The sequence below is a fragment of the Podarcis pityusensis genome (genome assembly GCF_964106645.2).
Source record: "Podarcis pityusensis genome assembly, chromosome: 2".
Taxonomy (NCBI): Eukaryota; Metazoa; Chordata; class Lepidosauria; order Squamata; family Lacertidae; genus Podarcis; species Podarcis pityusensis.
In genome coordinates, this window is record NC_138029.1 from 125,163,525 (window position 1) to 125,182,973 (window position 19,449).

General features: G+C 47.4%; 1 protein-coding gene across 2 annotated transcripts in view; it reads left to right on the forward strand.

Moving 5' to 3' along the window:
* Window positions 1-19,449, forward strand: part of LOC308469372 (uncharacterized protein) — a 64,178-nt gene that overhangs the window by 19,827 nt on the left and 24,902 nt on the right. Inside the window, exon 3 of one of the 2 annotated variants that reach the window (XR_013982103.1) lies at window positions 3,537-6,544. Coding sequence is in view for 1 of the 2 variants with exons in the window: in XM_080991713.1 (XP_080847839.1) it covers window positions 3,537-6,010 (2,474 nt within the window). In the remaining variant the exon portion in view is untranslated. Of the gene's footprint in view, window positions 1-3,536; window positions 6,691-19,449 lie in introns of those variants that run through there. The other variant, XM_080991713.1, reaches the window with a different exon arrangement.

Here is a 19,449-nt window from a genome sequence, read left to right on the forward strand (position 1 = left end):
CTTCACAAAACTCCCCATGTCTTTGGAAGGAGAGCGGCTTCATGAACCCATCAGCTAGGTTCTTGGCAGAGGGACAATACTTCAGTGCAACTAATCCCTCCTGAACACTCTGGCACACATTCCAAAAGTGAATGTCTAGGTGTTTAGTTCTAGCCTTGAACTGACCTGACTCTGCCAAACACAGGCATGGTTGATTGTCCTCGAAAACACGTATCGGTTGACAATCCACTTCGTAGAGTTCCTGTACTAAGCAAGCATAGAACTCTACTTCTCTGCACACCTCTGAAAGAGCACTAAACTCAGCCTCAGTGGATGAGAGCGCTATAAGACTTTGCTTCTTGGACCTCCATCCAACTACTGAGTTCCCAAACTTCACCACTAGGCCAGACACAGACTTGGGATCCTCAAGATTAGCCCAATCTGAGTCCACAAAACAAGTCAGTTTGACTTCTCCTTGTGCTGGTAACCTAAGACAAAAGTCTTTGGTTTCCTGCAAATACCTCAGAACTCTCTTGATGCCATTCCAGGCTTGCACACTAGGGTTTGAAGCTTCCCTGCTGAGCAGATTGACAGCAAACGCTATATCAGGCCTGCTCCACTGGGACAAGTACAACAAACTCCCTAGGGCTGACTGAAACACTTCAGTATTTTCGAACGCAGCGCGTTCTACTTGCTGGCTGTCCTTCACAAAACTAGTCTCCATAGGACTTCTCACTCCTGCACAATCACTCATCCTGAACTTCTGAAGCAATTGCTCAGTTTTACCTCTCTGGCTGAGCAAGAAGCTACCATCCTGTGCACGCTCAACACTGACACCTAGATAGTTTTTGACAGCACCAAGCTGTTTAAGCTTGAATCGTTTACCTAGCTCTTTGGCAAACTTCTCTGCCTGTTCATCTGTCTCTGAGAAAAACAGCACATCATCTACATAAATCTGCAAATACTCTTGTGTTGCCCCTGATCCTCTCAAATAAAAACAACTATCAGCAACACTTCTTCTGAAACCTAGCTCTTCTAAGGCTTCATTCAAGCACATGTTCCAGTTTCTAGCAGATTGACGCCATCCATAGATGGATTTGTGCAATCTCCACACAACACCCTGCCTCAAGTTCTCAAAACCCGGAGGAGGAATCATGTACAACTCCTCCTGGAGATTTGAGTTTAGGTAGGCAACATCCACATCAAAGTGGTTTACCTTCCAGCCTCTCTGTGCTGCACAAGCTAAAAGCGTTCTCAGAGTCTCTGCTCGTGACGTTGGCGAATACACCTCCGTGAAGTGTATTCCCTTTCTCTGAGTAAATCCTCGAGCAACTAACCTGGCTTTATACTGTGGCTCTCCAGTGTCAGTGGGTTTCAAGCGGTAAACCCACCTGCAACTCACAGCCTGCTTGCCCGGTGGCAACTCTGTGATTGAGAACACACCTAGATTTTTCATGGACTTCATCTCTTTGTCCATTGCTCTGTGCCACTTATCTGCTTCTTCCTCAGGTAAACTCTGAAGATCCTTGAAGGTTCAGGTTCACATCTGGCTGAACCTACCCAGACGCTAGAAGTGTCGTACCGATCAGGAGGCCTCCTTGTCCTCGCTGATCTCCTCAGTGTGAATCCTGGTGACCCTGCTGCTTCACTGGGTCCAGCTAAATCATCCTCAACTTCAGTGTCTTCCCCCTCTGACCTGCTGCGCCTCTTGGGCCTTACAGCTGGTCCAGCAGGTGAAGAAGGCTCACTCTTTGGCTCAAACTTGACACTTGCCTGAGGAGGTGTTCTAGGTTCCCCAATCTGAGGGATCCTGAGCTGTCCTTGCCTTGGACTCTATCCCTGTGGTGGATCCTGTTGCTCTGGACCGTGGTCCCCAGCACCAAGTTCCTCTTCCTCCTCAACGTCTGAGTCATAGAACTGCTGTGGAATCACGTCTGGATTAGCGTGCAGACGCTTCCAACCGGCTTGTTCACAGAACTCAGAGCTATTGCTGATAACCAACCTTGACTGGTTTCCACTTGGGTACGCAAACCGCCAGGCCTTTGAGCCAGGCTCATACCCTACAAAAATCATTCTTTTAGATCTTGGCTCACCTTTCTTGTGTAGAGCCTTTGGAATAAGCACCCAAGCCTCACAACCAAACACACGGAGGTAGTGTACCTTGGGCTTCTTTCCATGCAGCAAGAAATACGACGTATTTCCTACACCAGAGTTGTACACTCTGTTCTGCGTATGAACTACGTAGCGCCAGGCCTCAGACCAATATTTCTGGGGTGGCCCTGCGTCCCACAGGATCGCAGACACAGCTTCCTCCACCGTCCTGTTCTTTCTCTCTGCCAGCCCATTCTGTTGCGGAGAGTAAGGAGCGGTCAATCTGTGGCTAATCCCCTTCTCTTCCTTTGGCTTTTTGCAAGAGCAGCCGATAATACTCACTCTGCAGCCAAACCGGGCACTCCGGACGACGTGGCTCTCATCCCCCTCTCTGTCAGCCTCCTCCGATCTGCCCTCTGCTCTCTTTGAAGCCTTGGCAGTCGATCAAGCTGACGTTCAGTCCTTTAAAGTCTTCTAAACCCTTTCTCACACTCTTCGCGTTGGCCCATAACCTGTTCCGATAGATTTATTGCTTTATTGTTTGGCGCCCAGCCACGCTTCCCTGTGAGCCTCAACAGCTTCTGTTTACGCAGTGTGGCTTTGGAGCGGTCGTAAAGCAATTAGCAGAATTACACAGCGGCGTGTGTCGAAAGATCAGTAAACAAGTCCCACAAGTTTCTTCTGTCCTAATATCCCTTTATTTGCACAAAAGTAGTGTATTTACAATCCATAACGGCCATCAGATTCAAGCTGCATTTTCTCTGCATCCTTCTCTCTCAGTGCAGCGACACAACAACCTGCTTTCGCTTTCCACTCAGCTCACAGCATTCCACGCTGCTTTTGTCACGTCCTGGCTTACTTCCCTTGTAAGCGCCTCCTCTCAGCCTCGAGAAACAGAAGGTTAACCCTTCACTACACCCAACAATTTACCTATATGGATATTCTGTCTAAAATTATTTGGTATGTGTTCTTTATTTATTCTTTATTCATTATTTAATATGAAGGTTGCTCAGTATTATTTTTGTTGTCATTCGTTGTATGTAATGTATTCAATTTCATCATCAGCTGACGAAGATTCATCTTCAAAACAGTTGATTAAATCCGGACGTCTTGGACATCATCCATTGAAAGACACTGTGGTGTTCCCCACCAGCATTCCATTACATTGACTACTTGGTTATGGACTGATATATATATATATCATTTTGAAGTTTATGATTTGTAAATTTTAGATGACAATCTACTACTAATAATAACACATTTACTATATTAATTAGCCACATGTTGTGACCATATTTGAGCAGCTCAACTGCTAAGTCAGCTCTGGCACTGAGACTAGTAGCTCAAGTGACTCAAGGCCTAATTCAGGCTAAACACTTCTAACTCTCTTCAGTTCTTCCTCTATCACAAGCATTCATTAACTTTGTTCTTCCCTAGGTGCTAATTAGTTTCTCTCTTCATTGCAGAACGTAATGAATTGGAAGCTAAGAACAAGGGGGAACACAACAGAATCCACATATCAGAGAAGTCTTATAAATATTCAGGGTGTGGAGAGAACATCCATCACAGCTCCCAGTCCACCTCCCATCCAAGAAAGAGCTTCATTCAGAGGGATAGCCTCACTTCACACAAAAGAACTCACAGTGGAGAGAAATTGTATCAGTGCTTGGAATGTGGAAAGAGCTTCACTCGGAAGGACTATCTCACTTCGCATCAAAGAATTCATACAGGGGAGAAACCCTATCCGTGCTTGGAATGTGGAAAAAGCTTCAGTCAAAGGTCCCATCTAACTTCCCATCAAAAAGTTCATACGGGGGAGAAACCCTATCAGTGCTTCGAATGTGGAAAGAGCTTCCGGGATGGGGCCGGGCTCACTTTCCATCAAAGAATTCATACAGGGGAGAAACCACATCAGTGTTTGGAATGTGGAAAAAGCTTCAGCCAGGCGATCCATCTCACTACCCATCAAAGAATTCATACAGGGGAGAAACCCTATCAGTGCTTAGAATGCGGAAAGAGCTTCAGTCAAAGTTCCAATCTAACTAGCCATCATAGAGTTCATACACAAGAGAAATCCTATCAGTGCTTGAAATGTGGGAAGAGCTTCAGTCACAGCCAGAGTCTCACTTCCCATAACAGAATTCATACAGGGGAGAAACCATTTCAATGCCATGAGTGTGGAAAGAGCTTTGGTCACCGTTCCACTCTCACTATCCATCAAAGAATTCATACAGGGGAGAAACCGTATAAGTGCTTTGAATGTGGAAAGAGCTTCCGGGAGGGGGCCAGACTCACATCCCATCAAAGAATTCATACAAAGGAGAAACCTTATCAGCGTTTGGAGTGTGAGAATAGCTTCAGGCACAGGCAGGGTCTCACTTTGCATCAAACAAATCATACCAGGGAAAATCCCTATCAATGCTTGAAATGTGGAAAGAGCTTCAGTCAGAAGAACACTCTCACTAGACATCAAAGAATTCATACAGGAGAGAAATCATATCCATGCCTGGAATGTGGAAAGAGCTTCCAGGAGAGAGCCAGTTTTACTTTGCACCAAAAAGTTCATACAGGGGAGAAAACCTATCAGTGCTTCAAATGTGGAAAGAGCTTTCGTCACAGTTCCGGTCTCACTACCCATCAAAGAATTCATACAGGGGAGAAACCCTATCAGTGCTTAGAATGCGGAAAGAGCTTCAGGGAGGGGACCAACCTCACATCCCATCAAAGAGTCCATACAGGGGAGAAACCCTATCGGTGCTTAGAATGTGGAAAGAGCTTCAGTCACAGACAGAGTCTCACTTCCCATAACAGAATTCATACAGGGGAGAAACCCTATCCGTGCTTGGAATGCGGAAAGAGCTTCACTCAAAGTTCCCATCTAACTAGGCATCATAGAGTTCATACAGGGGAGAAACCCTATCAGTGCTTAGAATGTGGAAAGGGCTTCAGGGAGGGGACCAACCTCACATCCCATCAAAGAGTCCATACAGGGGAGAAACCCTATCAGTGCTTGGAATGTGGAAAGAGCTTCCGGGAGAGGACCAACCTCACAAAGCATAAAAGAGTTCATACAGGGGAGAAACCCTATCAGTGCTTGGAATGTGGAAAGAGCTTCAGTGAGAGGGTGCAGCTGACTTCCCATCACAGAATTCATACAGGGGAGAAACCATATCCATGCCTGGAATGTGGAAAGAGCTTCCGTTACAGGCAGAGTCTTACTTCGCATCGAAAAGTTCATACGGGGGAGAAACCCTATCAGTGCTTCGAATGTGGAAAGAGCTTTCGTCTGAGTAGTATTCTCACTTCCCATCAAAGAATTCATACAGGGGAGAAACCACATCAGTGTTTGGAATGTGGAAAAAGCTTCAGCCGGGTGATCCATCTCACTACCCATCAAAGAATTCATACAGGGGATAAACCCTTTCAATGCCATGAGTGTGGAAAGAGCTTTGGTCACCGTTCCACTCTCACTTCCCATCAAAGAATTCATACAGGGGATAAACCCTTTCAATGCCATGAGTGTGGAAAGAGCTTTCGTCAATGTTCCACTCTCACTTTCCATCAAAGAATTCATACAGGGGAGAAACCTTTTCAATGCCATAAGTGTGGAAAGAGCTTTCGTCACAGTTCCAGTCTCACTTTCCATCAAAGAATTCATAAAGGGGAGAAACCATATCAGTGTTTGGAATGTGGAAAGAGCTTCTGGGAGGGGGCCAAGCTCACTTCCCATCAAAGAATTCACACAGGGGAGAAACCCTTTCAATGCCATGAGTGTGGAAAGAGCTTTGGTCACAGTTCCTATCTCGTGACCCATCAAAGAACTCATACAGGTCAGAAACCATATCAGTGCTTGGAATGTGGAAAGAGCTTCAATCGGAAAGATATTCTCACTTCCCATCAAAGAATTCATACAGAGGGAAAACCAAAAGAAAAACAATAATGCAAACATTATTAAACAACCTTTACAAAACATATTTGTATAGAAAAGAGAAAGGGTGGGGGAGAATAACTAAAAATACCCTTTATCACATTTGTATCATATATATCATATCATTTGTCAACACATAGAAAGGTAGGCTCCCCCAGCTCTCCCCTGGGTGCCCCCCTTCTCCTTGTCTCCCACCCTGAGTGATCGTTCCTCTGTAGCAATAATTATTCAGAATACGCTCTCCAGGATAAACCCAGCTGTATTTAGTATCCAGTATTTAGTATCCAGTAACCTTCAGCAAGATGGCACTTTTCCTACATTGTGCCCCCACAGCCCAGCCTTCAAATCTTAACCACTCAGACAGTAATCATCTAATACAGTGGTACTTCGGGTTACATACGCTTCAGGTTACATACGCTTCAGGTTACAGACTCCGCTAACCCAGAAATAGTACCTTGGGTTAAGAACTTTGCTTCAGGATGAGAACAGAAATGGTGCTCCGGCGGCGGCAGCAGGAGGCCCCTATTAGCTAAAGTGGTGCTTCGGGTTAAGAACAGTTTCAGGTTAAGAACGGAACTCTGGAACGAATTAAGTACTTAACCCGAGGTACCACTGTAATCCAAATTAGTATTTCTCCAGTTTCTAGGTCCAGTTTCTATAAAGCCGTATTAAAACTGTTCCAACAAATCTCAGTCAAGTCACAGTCCAAAATTATTGTGTCTTTTAATGTTCATCCAATCCTGCTTCCTCTTCTTTTACTAATCTTTCCTAATCCACTGGGGGTGGGGAAGAAGGCATATTAAATCCCTTTCCTCATACGAAATCATAGCTTGTGGTGTGAACAGTTACAGGAGTTGCACTGCATCCCCTTTTGCTGGATGTACATTTTTCTCTGCCAATACAGTGGTGCCCCGCAAGACGAATGCCTCGCAAGACGGAAAACCCGCTAGACGAAAGGGTTTTCCGTTTTTGAGTTGCTTCGCAGGACGAATTTCCCTATGGGCTTGCTTCGCAAGACGAAAATGTCTTGCGAGTCTTGAGATTTTTTTTTCGCTTCCCCCCCCCCTTTATCTAAGCCGCTAAGCCTTTAATAGCCTTTTAGCAGCTAATCCGCTAAGCCTTTAAGCCTTTAATAGCCGCTAAACCGCTAATAGCGCTAATCCGTTAAGCCGCTAATAGGGTTGCTTCGGATTAATCGCGGAACGGATTAATTTCGTCTTGCGAGGCACCACTGTAATTCCCACACCAGCTCATCCCAATGCAGCCTTGTCTTTCTATGGAGCTCTTGCTCTCTCCTCTTGTTCTTCCCTCACCTGCTCAACAGAACCTTCTGCCACTCCCAGCGACTCCTTTCCAACGACTCCCAGCTTATGACCCACACATTCACCTCAGTCTCTTTTTCTGGGACCCATCTTGGTCTTCAGTGCCAAGGCGCTCCATGTCTGGATGGGGAGCAGAGCTGCAGAAGCTTGTTTGGAGTGGATGCATCTGGTTCTCCATAAATCAGGCAGAGGCAAAGTTCATTGGCAAAAGAAGAACTTTCTACTAAAGGTTTTTCAGCTTCATTACAGATAAAAGCTTCAGGAGACTTCACAGATGTGAAAGTTAGAAAATGAAAGTAAGAAAGAGAAACCAGCCCACTGAGCTCACAAATTTATCTTTCTGGCTCGGTGTGACCTTGAGATAACAAAACGCAAATCATAATAAATCCAGCTGCCTCAGCAGAAAAGGACAAAACCTTCTGGAAGGAACCAGTGTTTTCCAGTATTTTCCGGTTTCTGCCCTCAAGATTTTAGCCATGACATTTTGTCCCACTGCCAGAAAAACATCTTTAGCTCCCTAGTTTCTGTGGCAACACTTTGGCTCAAGTTTCCATCACAGAATCGTAGAATGGGAGAGTCGGAAGTGTGGGGATGTTTAGGGAGGCAGGAGAAGGATATATTGTTTACTAATATCCTTCCTAACTTGCATTAGCCAGTTCTAGAACTTCGCAGAGTTCCAAACATTCCCCTTTTTAAATTTGCACGGTGGTTAGCTTGTTGCAGGCTTGCTTAAGCCTCTTTAAATATAGGATTCCTGCTAAGATCCCTTCTACTCCCTCATAAAGATATGACACAATCTTATTATAGTAAATCTAAAAGTAGTTTACTCACTCATTCAGTTCACAGATGCATCCCTGAAGGCAGACTTGGGTTACAAAAGTGTATAACTTTATGAACTGTCCCATAGGGGAGTTAGTCCCAAGTGACTGCAACTGAGCTGTCACTTCTCCTAACGTATAGAAGGGAACCTGGGTGTCACCTGGTCCTGCCCCCTGCAAGTCGGGAATCTCAGGAATCTTGTCCAAGACAGATGGTCATCCAACCTCTGCTTTAAAAACTCCATGGAAGGAGAGTCCAGCACCTACCAAGGAAGTCTGTTTCACTCTGGAAAAACTCTTCCTGTCCTAAAGTATTTCCTGAGGTTTAGCTGGAATCTCCTTTCTTGTAACTTGAAGTCATTGCTCCATCCTGAACACCTTGCTCCATCCTGCAGCTGACAGCCCTTTCATAACATGTATACGTTGTAGAAAATAACAATTCCATAAAACGGCATTTGGATGATTCCGATTTCTTTTAAGCCTATGGCCTAGCCTAACTGAAAAGGCCTATGCCTGCCTACCTTTGACGGAACAGAACGAGCTGCTTTAGGTACTGCATGTAGCAAATGTCTGTTCCAGAACCCTGAAAAGAATAAAGTGGGAGTAGTATACATGAAAAGAGAATCGCAATTGTGATTCATCTTGAACTGTTTTGTAGATGGATGAAAGAGGACGTTGGAAGACATTTAGTGAATAGGAATATTAGCCAAAGTCTTAAAAAGACAAAAAAATTGTTATATGTCGTCACATGATATGATGAGGGCTTATCTGAAGAGCCAAATGATTTTGGTTAGTTCAGGATGATGACATTGGGCTGCAACTATTAAGATTGCTGTGATCCTTGAAGATGATTGGTTTTTCGGAGCTAACCAACCTAACCGGAAGAGTCCGCGACCAGAAGGAGGAGGAATATCAGAAAGAATGGACTAAATTTAATGATTATTTAGTTAAATATGTCAAGTTAGATGAATTGGAATCAGCTTGCAGATACTTAATCGACTTAGGATTTAATATAAGTTAAGTGATGAATTAATAGGTGTAATTTCAAAATGAAAAGATCTAAGGATGTTAATGTTCAAGTTAAACTTTATAAGAACTGTGATTTGGAAAACCCTTAAAAGGATATGCATTGAAATTCAACCAAGGGGAAGTGAGGAAGGCACTTAACAATGTTAATAAGTGTAATTTTTAATATGGTTATGATTTATGTTTGTTTGTTTGTTTTATGTGTTTGTTTGTTTATAATTTTGTGAAAACCAATAAAAAAATTGAAGTTAAAAAAAAAGATTGCTGTGATCCTTTGATTGGTGAATAGGAATGATGTGCAATTTGCCATTCCATCCAAAAAACACCTACAATAAAATATAAATTACTTATTGATCGGAGAAAGAGAGGCGGATTTGACCTACCTGACCTGGAAATATATCCTGCTGCAGCAGGTCTGACCTGGTTAAGGGAGTGGATTAAGTTAAAGGACACTGATGTGTTAGATCTGGAGGAAGTAGGAACTCAATTTGGATGGCATGCATACCTAATAGATGGAAAGGAGAGAGAATGTAACAAAAATGCAATACAGATGGTACCTGACCCTGGTTAGACTGGCAAAAATGTATAAAAACTGTAGTGATGTTTGTTGGAGATACAACAACGGGGCGGGAACCTTTCTACACATGGGGTGGGAATGCAAAGAGATTGTGGGGTTCTGGGAAAATATTTACAACAAGTTGAAAAAGTGAATAAGGAGTGGGCTATCTTTAAGGAATACATCAAAAGCTATGTGGAAAAAGTTGAACTTTTGACAGATATTGAGTGAATCCAGAACATGATTAGAGTGAAAGGAGAGTAAAGTTAAGATAGAAGAAGAGATTAAAGAAATAATGAAATGTGTTTAAGGCAATTGGAAAAATAAAAGTAGCGTAACAAGAATGGCTGGAAGTCAAGTCACTTTGTGGGTGTTTGTGTGGGGTAGATGTGTTGGTATGTATAGTATAGGTAGGCATAATACAGAGTAATGTAGGAATGCTTTATGTTAGGAAAATAACGTATTTTGTATATGTACTGTGTAAATGTAAATGTATGTGTTCTATATGTTAATAAATTATTTTAATAAAAAAAAAAGAATGATATGCAGTTTGGAAGTTTATTTTAAAAAGCATTTTATCAAATGTGGTTCTTTGCAGGAACATTTGTATTTCAATAAAGGCCTATCTTTCCACCTGGAGACTTCCTCCTTTTCTTTTGGGTTTCTGTGTGGATAACCTCCAGTCTGGGAAGCTCTTTTTGAATTTCTACTACATATACCGGTACATGACAGGATTTTTTTTATTTTAAATGAAATGAATCAGCAATACATGTTCTCTTAGTGTTTACAGTTCAGTTTACAGATGGTTGGGGCGAGAGGAGGGCACAACATGCCGAAGCAGAGCCCATCTTTTTCAAGGGATCCTTAGTAAACCTGGAAATGTCTGCATGTGATCCCATCTCTACAGCTGACATAAACACCATGGAGAAGGAGGCTGGAGCCTGAAAGGCAAAAGCATTGCCCTCGAAGGGAGACCTGGGACCCCCTTTCCTTCTAAAGGGACCTCCGAGGAGGAAGCCAGGGCCGCCAGGGTGGATCAATCCCTGGACCTTGGAAGTGATTCCTCGGCTCATCTGGAAAGTGCCATATCATGTTCCTTTCCCCATTTGCCAGGAGCCTAAGTTCCATTTAGGATTCCTTATTCCACACCCCAAGGTTCTGTTGAGCGGATTGATGTATTGCTCAGATAAGCCTAAAGTCCGACACGCTTCCCAGCGCGCAGCTCTGCAGGCCAGGCCTCTGCATTCCAAAGTCCACATTCCGATGCTTCTGAGCAAAGCAGAGATCGGCAGCAGTTAGAGAAAGACTGCAAAAACTCCAGTGCCTGCTTCAGTGTGCTTAAATAAAGTCCACTCAGGATCTTAGCAGCTAAAAGCAGTTTTATTTACAGCAGACTATCCATTATCTATCACAGCGAACAGCATCGTGAAAACACGTCTTCTCTCCTCAAAAGCGAAAGTAGAGAGAAAGAACAAAGGCTTGAGGCTCTCGGAAATGACAAACCTCCCCCCTCCCAACAGTAGGCGGGGCATACACTCTGAGCTGTTTAACCCTGTAAGTTCAGGTTCTCCTCACACCCCCTCTCGCCCTGCGCTACTGTGGGGAAAGTAAGTACAGAACTTACCCACAACTCCAAACCACCACAAAACTCCCCATGACGCTGGAAGCTTAAAGGTTTGGTAAATCCATCGGCTAGGTTACTGTGACTGGCACAGTACTTCAGCCGTATCAAACCTGACTGAACACTCTGACACACATTTTGGAAACGTATGTCCAGATGCTTGGTTCTGGCCTTAAATTGCGCAGATTCAGCCAATTTCAAACAGGGTTGTTTGTCTTCCCAAACCGTGATGGGCAAGCTACAATCCCCATAGATCTCTTGCACCAAGCATCTATAGAACTCTAGTTCCCGGCACAAATCTGACAGTGCACTGAATTCAGCCTCAGTAGAAGACAGCGCAATGAGACTTTGCTTCCGGGACTTCCACCCAACTAGTGACTTCCCAAACTTTACCACCAACCCAGACACAGACTTGCGGTCCTGCGAATTCGCCCAGTCACTGTCTGCATAGCATGTGAGCTTCGCCTCACCTTCAGCTGGCAGCTTAAGACAGAAGTCTTTGGTATGCTGCAGGTAGCGCAGTACCCGCTTGATACCGTGCCAAGCACTCACACTGGGCTTTGACACTTCCCTACTTAGCAGGTTGGTAGCAAAGGCAATGTCTGGTCTGCTCCATTGGGACAGATACAACTGAAAGAGCTCAGCATTCTCAAACTCAGCACTTTCTGCTTGCTGGCTATCTTTCACAAAGTTCGTCTCCATGGGTGTCCGAACTCCTGCACAATCGGACATTCTGAACTTCTCAAGCAGCTGCTCAACCTTGCCTTTCTGACTGAGCAAGAAGCTACCATCCTCAGTTCTCGCTATCTGGACACCTAGGTAGATCTTTACTGCACCCAGGTTCTTGAGCTGAAACCGTTTCCCAAGCTCTTTGGCAAACTTCTGCACCTGTTTGTCTGCCTTTCCAACATGGATGATGTCATCAACGTAAAATAACACCAGTTCCTGTGAGTCTCCTGGTCCTCTAAGGAACAGGCAACTGCCAGCAAGACTCTTCCTGAAACCTAGCTTCTCCAAAGCTTCATTCAGGCACAAGTTCCAATTCCTGGCCGACTGCTTAAGGCAGTAAATTGACTTGTGAAGTTTCCATACAGTACCTTGCTCATTGCCCTCAAACCCTGGAGGAGGAAGCATGTACAGATCCTCCTGGAGGTCTGAGTTCAAGTAAGCAACATCCACATCAAAGTGATGCACCAGCAAACCTCTTTGTGCAGCGATGGCCAAGACCAAGCGTAGAGATTCACTCCTACAGGTGGGAGCATAAACTTCCGTATAATGCAACCCCCTGCGCTGCGTGAATCCTCTCGCCACTAATCTGGCCTTATACTGCTGTTCTCCTGCCACTGTGGGCTTAAGACGGTAAACCCAGCGGCTACCCACTGTCTGTTCACCCACCGGCAACTTCGTGAGGGAGAACACACCTAGAGACTCCATTGAGTTCATCTCCTTCTGCATCGCCTCATGCCATTTCCTGGCTTCTTCCTGAGGCAGTTTCTGAACATCCTCAAAACTCTCGGGTTCACACTGTGCCATTCTGACCCACACGCTAGTGACGGCAAACCTTTCAGGAGGTTTCCCCTTGGTCGTCCGCGTTGAACGGCGCAGCACTACTTCAGGAACCCCCTCTGACCCACTAGGGCCAGCCAGAACGTCCTTGGCATCAGAGAGCTCCCCCTCTGACTTACTGCGCCTTCTGGACTTCTCAGCCGAACCTGTGGGGGAAGATAGAGCACTGCGTTGCTCAATCTTCACAGCCTTGGGAGAAGTTCTCCCCTCTGCCTGCACTGGGTCTGGACTCTGAGCCTCAGTAGCAGGTTCAACCTCTTCCTCTCCTTCATCAGCAGAGTCTAGCAGACTCTCTGACAGGATGTCAGGGTTCCCATGTATCCTTGCCCAGCCACTCTGCTCACAGAATTCAGCACTGTTGCTGAGCAGAATCCTGGACTGATTCCCTGACGGATAAGCAAACCTCCACCCCTTGGTCCCTGGCTCATACCCACAAAAAAAATCATCTTTTGGGACTTGGGTTCACCTTTCTTGCGTTTGGCCTTTGGTATGAGGACCCAAGCCTCACAGCCAAAAACGCGGAAGTAGTGCACTTTCGGTTTCTTTCCGTGCAGCAAGAAGTACGGTGTGTCACCTACCACTGAATTGAACGACCTGTTCAGAATAAAGTTGGCCGTTCGCCAAGCCTCCCCCCAAAAGCGCTGTGGGAGCCCGGCATCAAACAAAAGAGCTGCGGACATCTCCCCTAGAGTCCTGTTTCTGCGTTCCGCGATCCCATTCTGTTGGGGACTGTGTGGAGAAGTCAACCTGTGTTGAATCCCCTTTTTGCGGAAGAAACTTTGCAGTGCAGACCCGGTGAACTCCCCACCGCTATCGCTCTGAAAGTTTTGCACCCGTGTGGAAAACTGCAGTTCCACAGCCGCAATCCAGTCTTTGATTAGCGGCGCAGCTTCATTTTTGTGTCGAAGCGTGAAGGTCCAGGAGTTCCTCGTATGGTCATCAATCAGAACCAGCGCAAATTTGGCTCCGCCCATACTGCTCACAGAAAACGGACCAGACAAATCTGCATGAATTAACTGAAAAGCCCTAGTGGTCACCCTCTCAGACCTTGGGTATGTGCACATTTTCACCTTTGCGGACTTGCACGCTCTGCAATCTAGAAACTTAGCACATGATTTCATTTTGCACCCTTGCGTATACTCTGGGATCTTCATCACTGACCCTCAGGACACGTGTGCCATGCTTCGGTGCCATAAGTGAGCACACGCATCATGAACTGGAACATTGGCACACTGCGCTTGAGCCTCCTCCGTGTCATCTGGACCTGCAAAAGAAGCATCTATCACAAACAACCTGTCTTTACATTCAACACTGACTAGGTGCTGTCCATTCTTAGAAATAGAACACTTATTGTTCTCAAAACACACTCTGTAGTTCTCAGCAAGAAGTGCACTGACAGACAGCAACGCGCAGGACAGTCCTGGAACAACAAAAGCCTGGATTGAATCCTGTAAGAAAGAACAAAACAGTGAGCCAGTCTGCGTGAGTGGGTGTCGAGTCCCATCTGCTAAACAGACAGTCTTCCCAGAAGTTACAGAGGTGCAGTTCTCCAGGAATCCTGCAGATGGCACTAGGTGATGCGACGCTCCTGAGTCTATGACAAAAGCCAGCACAGCATCCTGTTGACAACTCTTGACTACAGCCATAGAGGCTGCCAAATGTTTACGTTCAGTGTCTCTGCCAGCTGCCTTCGGCTTGCCTTTCCCACGCTTTGAAGAAGAGCCCTTTATCTGGTTGCTACGGGAGACGGCCTTCGGCTGTTCCTGTGCCTCTACTGGACATTCTCTCACCAGATGGGAGGGGGAGCCACAGCGATAACAGAGGCAACGTGTAGCAACAGCTCTCACAGCTCCCTCTTCAGCCATTCCTTTGTTCCCTGCACCCCCACCTTTGGGTGCACAGCCTGGGCCTGCACACTCCCCAGCACTCTGGTTGTAGGCCTCAACATCACATGGCCCCTCGGAGACAAAGCAGCTACTCCCAGCTGTAACTTCAGGAACATGGCCAGCAGCCCCCTCTGGGCTCTCGGCTTCCTCCCTGCTCTTGGCTTTCTCCCGGCCCTGGGCTCCTGCTGAGCTCTCACACAGACTCCTCAGCACCTGCCAGGCAGCCTGAGCCGACTCAACACCCTCCAGATGGGGCAACAGCAAAGCGTCCACGCTTGCTCTCAACATGCAGAGCTCTCTTTGCATTCTCTGCTCTCTATCTTCCAGCAAAGCAGCCTCCAGGTCTGCTCCGCCATCTTCAGCAGCAACTGGCATGGGTGGGGCCGACTCCTTCTGGGCTATACTCCAGAGCCCTGTGGCCAAAAACCACCCCCTTACTCTTCTAACCCAGATATCCCAGGACTGGGTTGTGAGCTTTTCAAACGGGACATCATAAAAGTCCTGGAGCTCAGCCATCTCCTCCCCCAGTGCTCCCATTGGGACTTTGAAGTACTCACGCGTACCAGCCAGCTTCAACGGAGAGGCCTCCAGTGGCTCTTTGCAGCACACAGCATTGCAGCCAGTCTCCCTGCTTTCTCTCAGGCAAAGCCTCAAAGCAGGTCTTTTTCCTTCCAGCAGCAAAACAGCAGCTTCCCAGGTTTCTCAGCCTTTTTAAGCACACAGCACTTCAAAGCAGGCTTCCTCTAATTGCAGTAACTGTCTCCCATAACCTGTTGAGCAGATTGATTTATTGCTCAGATAAGCCTAAAGTCCGACACGCTTCCCAGCGCGCAGCTCTGCAGGCCAGGCCTCTGCATTCCAAAGTCCACATTCCGATGCTTCTGAGCAAAGCAGAGATCGGCAGCAGTAAGAGAAAGACCGCAAAAACTCCAGTGCCTGCTTCAGTGTGCTTAAATAAAGTCCACTCAGGATCTTAGCAGCTAAAAGCAGTTTTATTTACAGCAGACTATCCATTATCTATCACAGCGAACAGCATCGTGAAAACACGTCTTCTCTCCTCAAAAGCGAAAGTAGAGAGAAAGAACAAAGGCTTGAGGCTCTCGGAAATGACGAACCTCCCCCCTCCCAACAGTAGGCGGGGCGTACACTCTGAGCTGTTTAACCCTGTAAGCTCAGGTTCTCCTCACAGGTTCCTCCAAGGCTTGGGGGAAGGAAACTGAGGCAGGCTGAGCCATGGCTTTGGTTCCTCCCAATGGCCCTGCAGGGGATTCAGGCTGGGGGGCCTGTCTCTTCATCTGGCCATGGCAGTTCCCAGGAAGCCTTTTCAGAAAGGCAGTAGACCCTCAGCACAGAACAGCCAAGTTCAGTTCTTCTCCGCAATGGCTTCCTCTTCTGAGAGTTCTTTCTCTTGTCTGGGCTGGACTGGGAGGACCCCAGTTCAGCCAGTTCCTCAGTCCCCCCACTGGGCTCCAGTGGCCCCTTGAAACCAACAGGGATCCAGAGGGGGAGCGACTTCTCCTGTTGAACTACCACCTGAGAAGGAGGAACAGATGTCTTAACCCATTTGGGGGGCAAGCAAGAGCCATCCAGAAAGGGCCCCTGGGATCCCTTGTCTAGGGAAGAGCCCCCTTTCCCCTGGGCCTGCAGGTGGAGCCCTTTTCCTAGCTCTGGCTCTTGGGGTGACAAAGGAAACTGGTCCGGAGGTCAAACTCCCCTGAGGGAACCCTCCACTTCAGAGGGGATAAAAGCCCCAATTATTGTTATTCTCCTTTGGCCTCAGAGACAGAGAGGGCCTTGCCCTCCTCGCCCTCCTCGCCTGTCCTGGCGCAGAACTGGCAGATCCCCCAAGGCCTCTTGCCTGGCATGTCCCAATGGAGAGGCCTCCTCCGTTGGGCCAATGTTATAAGAAAAAAACTGCTCCTTTTCGCTTATGGGGTATCTAAGAGCCCATAGAGTCCTTTTGTAGGTTCTCTTTCGGTAAGAGAAAACAGAGGCCAACCAAAGAATTTTGTTTTATAATATATTTTTATTAAATATTTTCTTGATTTACAAAAGTATATGCAATGTCTCTCATATTCCCCCCCCCCCATGTTGGTTTCATTTGTTGAGACATTAGGAAGAAAAGGGGGAAAGAGGTTGGGGGGAAGATGGGTGGAGGGGTCGGGTGACGATAATAATAATAATAATAATAATAATAATAATATTTTATTATTTGTGCCCCGCCCATCTGGCTGGGTTTCCCCAGCCACTCTGGGCGGCTTCCAACAAAGATGAAAAATACACTAAAATGTCACATATTAAAAACTTCCCTGAACAGGGCTGCCTTCAGATGTCTTCTGAATGTCAGGTAGTTGTTTATCGCTTTGACATCTGATGTTTCTATTTTACTTAATATATGTAGGGTTTGGTGTCAGCGTTGCTTGTGCAGGTTCTTTGCTGTTCACTTGTGTTCCTTTGGTGGTGAGAGATGTTGGGGTTGGCCTAGGGTGTGGTTGTTCATTTGTGGTTGGCTGTGGTGGTCTTTGTTTTCATGGGTGAGTGGGGTGGGTGGGTGTTTTGGATCAGGTTAGCCATATTGATTTGTATGCTGTTGGTGGATTTTTGTCATTGTCTTGTTGGGCTGTGTGTGTGATAAGGGGGAGCCATACTGGGGTAAAGGCATTAAGAATGGAGCTCAAGAATGAATTAAGTACTTAACCTCAGGTACCACTGTAGTGTGTTGTTGTTGTTTAGTGTTGTTCAACACTGATCTTTTAAAAAGAAACTAATAATAAGGTTGGACCCCAACGGACATCTAGTCCCACCCCCTGCAGTAAAGAATCCCTGACATTTGGCCTTCCAGCCTCCGTTTGGAAAACCTCCAAAGAAAGCAATTCTGACACTGGTGATTTAAAAACAGAGATCAGGGAAGGAGTGGTTGCTGACACTGAAGATCCAGAGAATCATTTAATTTCATTTTACTTCTTAATGCAGGAGTGCTGGAAAGGAGAAAAATCAAGGGTGTGTGTGTGGGGGGGGGGTTATAATAATTAACTCATGCCCAGGTTGGGAAATGCCACATCAGGCCCACTGTGAAATGGGTGCAGTTTCCCAGCCTCAGTTGTGGCGCCTGTGAAATGGGTATATCACAGTGAGGCTGAATTTAGAGGTGCTTCAAGGTGAAGGAGAAGCAGGGAGGGGAAGGGGGCAGGCTGGGCTTTGCAAAGGGCCTGGTTTTTATTTTAAGGGTGGGGGTCTCCAGACTCAGGACCTGGAAGACCAGGCCGGCCTCAACCTCCGGGGGCAACTCGGACTCCAGGGCAGATTCTTCCAGGCGTCTCCCGGGTGGGGGCAGGAACAAAATGGCGGGGTGCTGCTTGAGGGCACTGGGCATGACTGAGCCTCTGCCCCCAGCCTCCTCCACGAACCAGCAGCCCAGCTTGGCCACCGGAGGAAAACGACGCTTCTTGGAGGAGGAAGAAGAAGGGGGTGGACTAGATGGCCCCTGGGTGTGATTCTAGGAGCGGAAGGGCTCAGGAGAGCCCCAAAGCAGCAGCAGCAGCAGCAGAATCTGGGTCCGGACCAAGGGGACCCCTCCCACCTAGCCCAGCCTCCTGTCCTCACAGCAGCCCAAGGCCCCACAGAACAGAGCCGCCTGGGTAGACTGCCTCCTGGCCTGGAGGCTCCATAAGAAGAGCCCTGCTGGATCAGGACCAGGGCCAACCTAGCCCAGCCTCCTGGCAGCAGCCGACCAGGCGCCCCCCCGGGAACTCCGCAAGCAGGAGCGGAAGAGCATCCTCCCCTTCTCCTTCTCCCCCGTTCCAAGGTAGACTGGCTCTGTCCATGGAGGATCCCCTTGGGCATCGCTGGGGACAAAGCAGAGCCCAAAGGGGACCAGGCTCCCCCCAAGCGAAGAGGCCCACGGGGGCAGCGGCACTCTCTTCAGGACTACGCTTCCAGGAAAGCGGAGGGACTATCCCGGGCCAAATTCCCCTCCTCCCCGCGCCCTCCCGGATCCTGGCCAGGCCGCCCCACCTTCCCCCGCCTGGACTAGATGACCCTCAGGGGTCCCTTCCAGCTCCAAAATTCTACGCTTCTCTGAATTCTAAGATTCTGAAGTTGAATCGGAAAGAGCGGGAAACAAGCTGCCTCCTCCAGAATTGGGGAAGGGGGCGGGAGGGAGAGCAGCCGGGGGGGGGGGCGCCCCATCTGACCTTTGTGCCTCTGAGTCTTCCTGCCTAAATGCAGAACCCGACCAGAAGGTCACTTTCTAAGTCTGGAGCGCGTTCTCCAACTGGGGAGTGTACTGATTGATTGATTTGCATTTAATAGATTCACAGGGGGGTCGAGGGTCCTCCAGTCCAACCCTTTGCGATGCCTAAAGCGGGGCTTGAACCCAGGACCCAGCTGAAGCATTATTATTATTTTATTTATACCCCACCCATCTGGGGGCAGGGCACTAAGCTCCTGTCTTGAGGGACTCTGAGCCGAGAATCACAGAGAACTCTGCACATGCCCTGGATCACCCGGATTCTGGGAGGGAAGGAGGACAGCCAGCCAGCCCGGGGGCTGTGCTCAGCTTGTGAAGGGTTAAATGGAACAGAGCCGGAGTCCTAGAGAGGACAGGAAGTAGAGAGGCCAGGCGGGGCGGGCCGGGCCGGGCCGGGCCGGGCCCTC